The sequence below is a fragment of the Eucalyptus grandis genome, chromosome 4 (assembly GCF_016545825.1).
Source record: "Eucalyptus grandis isolate ANBG69807.140 chromosome 4, ASM1654582v1, whole genome shotgun sequence".
Classification (NCBI taxonomy): Eukaryota; Viridiplantae; Streptophyta; class Magnoliopsida; order Myrtales; family Myrtaceae; genus Eucalyptus; species Eucalyptus grandis.
This window is the reverse complement of record NC_052615.1, coordinates 8,721,533-8,724,691: the sequence shown is the minus strand read 5'-3', so window position 1 is coordinate 8,724,691 and position 3,159 is coordinate 8,721,533. Positions and strand designations below refer to the sequence as shown.

General features: G+C 46.3%; 1 protein-coding gene across 1 annotated transcript; it reads right to left on the bottom strand.

Annotated features, from left to right (window-relative positions):
• Window positions 1-770: 770 nt before the first annotated feature.
• Window positions 771-2,495, bottom strand: LOC120292472 (L-type lectin-domain containing receptor kinase IX.1-like). The gene has a single exon (XM_039310673.1). The coding sequence runs from the start codon at window positions 2,493-2,495 to the stop codon at window positions 771-773; it is 1,725 nt and encodes a 574-aa protein (XP_039166607.1).
• Window positions 2,496-3,159: the final 664 nt, after the last annotated feature.

Genomic DNA, 3,159 nt, shown 5'->3' with positions numbered 1-3,159 from the left:
AAAGCATGAACACATCTTTCTATGCACAGCCATCCAACTGGTCTCAGCCAAGAATTCCTGCCGACACTCAAGAAAATGAAAATACAAACTGGGCTAAAGAAGAAGCATCACATTAGGCTCATGAACAAGCATCCTCATCACGAAGGCTGAACCAAATCCTTTCACCTAAAGACCTTGAAGCCCTTGAACAGAAATATGAGGCACATCTCCTAGAAGACAGCTCAGATGACTCAGTTTGTAGCTACAATGCTCGTGATGGACGAGACCGTTGAGTCCTTACATTTTCATTGTAGCAAGTCACTGTTCACTTTTACTGTAGCACTAGGCTAGGGAAGGTACTATTCACAATACAGTTACTGTTCATAGTGTGCGAATAATTCCCTCCCGGAAATTTCCGATGCCTTTGTTTGTATCCGGACCCATGAGCTTGGTCCTTGTTGGTTTGTGACCTCTAATCGTCTATAAAAGACGAGGAGGGTGTATTGTGTTGGGCAGAGTCCTTGAAGTAAAGTGTGTGCTTTGTGAAAAACCTTTCCATGGCTTTCTAAGTTTCTCTTATTCTCCAGCCTGGTAGGATCCTCAAAGAAATGCAGCTTGGGTAGGTTAGAAACGATTCCATCCTGGAATGTTTGGGTGTCTCTAGGCTCTGAACTAAATGGCTGAGTGATTTTCTGCTAAAAGGCTGTCCCTAAAGGGCTTGAACGGGAGTTGTTCGCCCACTGTGGGATGCATACCTGCAGGAAATTTACTCTCCTTCCCTGGTTCTAAGTCTAGGTCCATTCAATGGGGACTGGTAATTTTGATGGGAGAATGGGTGCCGAAGCATTTAAGTTGAGAACGTTTGATGCTTCTCTTATGGAAGGACGGGCAGTGTGGTCCGGATGAGTGCACCATAGCCCTACAACCATCAAGCACTCTAGTTGCTTCCCATCGAAATCGATACCAAGTTTTGGATCTGCTGCATCAAGTAGCCTCTCCACTCCATATAGCTCCCAAACCCAATCCACAAGCCTGACTTGGCCTACCTCGGCCTTTGGCTTGATGACTTCTCTTCCACAAATTATTTCTAATAGAACGACTCCAAAGCTATAGACATATGATTCCTTGCTAGCTTTACCCGTGTAAACACATTCAGGAGCCATGTAGCCTATGGTTCCAGCCAGCATCGTCGTTTGTGACCCTTTGGCATGATCAACCAGCCTAGCCAAACTGAAGTCTCCTACTTTAGCATTAAAATCAAAATCGAGCATGATATTGCTGGACTTTATATCTCGGTGTACAACACATTGTTCCCACTCTTCATGGAGGTAGAGCAATGCCGAGGCTATGTCTTGCACGATTTTGTATCGCTTCTCCCACGGCAAGAAAGATCGTTCTTTGAATAGATGAGAATCAAGACTACCATTAGACATGAACTCATAGATAAGGAGGAGTTCCTTTTTCTCATGACACCATCCAATGAGTTGGACTAAGTTTCTGTGTCGTAGCCAGCTTATGGTCATCACTTCGGCAGCATACTCCTTTATCCCTTGTCTTGATCCTGGGTTAATCTTCTTGATTGCAACATTAGCATTCACGCTGGTCAAGTAACCCTCGTATACTTTACCAAAGGCCCCTTCTCCAAGCAACCGTTCGACTGTGAAATTACCAGTCGCCTCGACCAATTCATTGTAGGTGAATTTCTTGGGGCCTGACACTTGGTTGAATTCTTCGTCAATCGCTAGATGATCTTCTTCTCCACTCATGTCAGTTCTCGTGCTCTTCGAACGGTGACGAAACCAAATAAAGGTTCCAACAAGAATGAACAATAGGAAAGAACCTGAGCCTAAGATAGTCCACAGCCATGACTTGCTCTTTTTTCCAGCCACGTGCACGTTAGAGCTGAATTCCCATGCCTCAATAGTGTGCAACTCGAAATATAAACCTGTGCTAGCCGAGAAACCGAAATTTACCCACTCCTTCGGCAAATACTCTGCCATGTTGACTTTATAATAGATGGCGGAGGAATTTATGTTGGTACTCGTGGCATCAGCGTCTATCACGAGAACGGTCAAGTTCTGCGTGCTAGAATTGTATGCTATTGTAGCATTAATCCACCCACCATTCATGATTTTATCCTCGGACCAATCGACGCAGCTTGACTTCGTGGAATTGAGATTATTCAAGTCTATACCAACATGTGCACCTTGTGTACAATTCGGGTCGAATTCGGGATTGTAGCTAGTGTCAAACTCAATGGCTACAAATGAAATAGAAGAGTTGGACGGACCGCGGTTCAGATCTTCAAGACCAAGTCGTCCTCCCGACGATTTGGCTGGAATTCGAGACCCTTCGGGCACAAGAAAGAAGGTCAATCCATCAGCAAAAACCGGGTTGTGGCTCGAATTGATGACAAAGGTGAAATGGGTGGTGAAATCCGCCACGTTCTCGGTCGCCTTATCCCAAAGGCGCATAGGCTTGTGGTACGTGGCCCACCCCACGCTCCAATCGAGCATCTCGCGTTGATTGCTGGACTTCGTAAGTTGGATGAAGCTCCCATCATAACTTGAATCGCCTTCAAGTTTTATGATACTATCGTTGAAAGTCTGGAAGCTGAAATTGATGCCCTATGACGATGCCGAAGCAGTGAAGGCAAAGGCTAGAGAGAGAACCAAGACTAAGAGTGATTGAAGCTCTCTGGTCTTGAAATTAATGATATCTGAGCTGTGAAGTTCCATTCTCGTTGAGGAAAGACTGAGGAGTTAACACAGCTTTTTTGTGCCTTGATGTCGTTACCTACACAAGCACGAACATGTTGCCCGTGCTTTCGTGTTGGACCGTGTTGGATACGTCGACACGCTCACGCTCGGACACACGGTCAACTTTTCTTGACAGGTTTCAACACGCGTGTCCAAAAAACGATGGAGGGTGGAGACGAGGGCGAGAGAGAAAAGATGAGGCCACAAGCGACAGCGAGAGACTGCTAGAGAAAGAGCATAGACTGAGGCGAGGGCCACCACTGTGATGTTGCGATGAATTGGCGATAAGGTTGCAGCTGCGAGGGAGAAAGGGCCGAAGGCGAGGCGGTAAACGATTGTGATGAGGACTGAGAGCAAGCAGAGATCGAGAGGAAGAGGAGAGGAAGGGGGTTGTGTGGAGAGGAAGGGGGTCGTGCGGTGA

Bases quoted from the DNA above. Each gene is read 5' to 3' on its own strand.
- LOC120292472 (XM_039310673.1), bottom strand. From the start codon at position 2,495: ATGCTCGATTGGAGCGTGGGGTGGGCCACGTACCACAAGCCTATGCGC.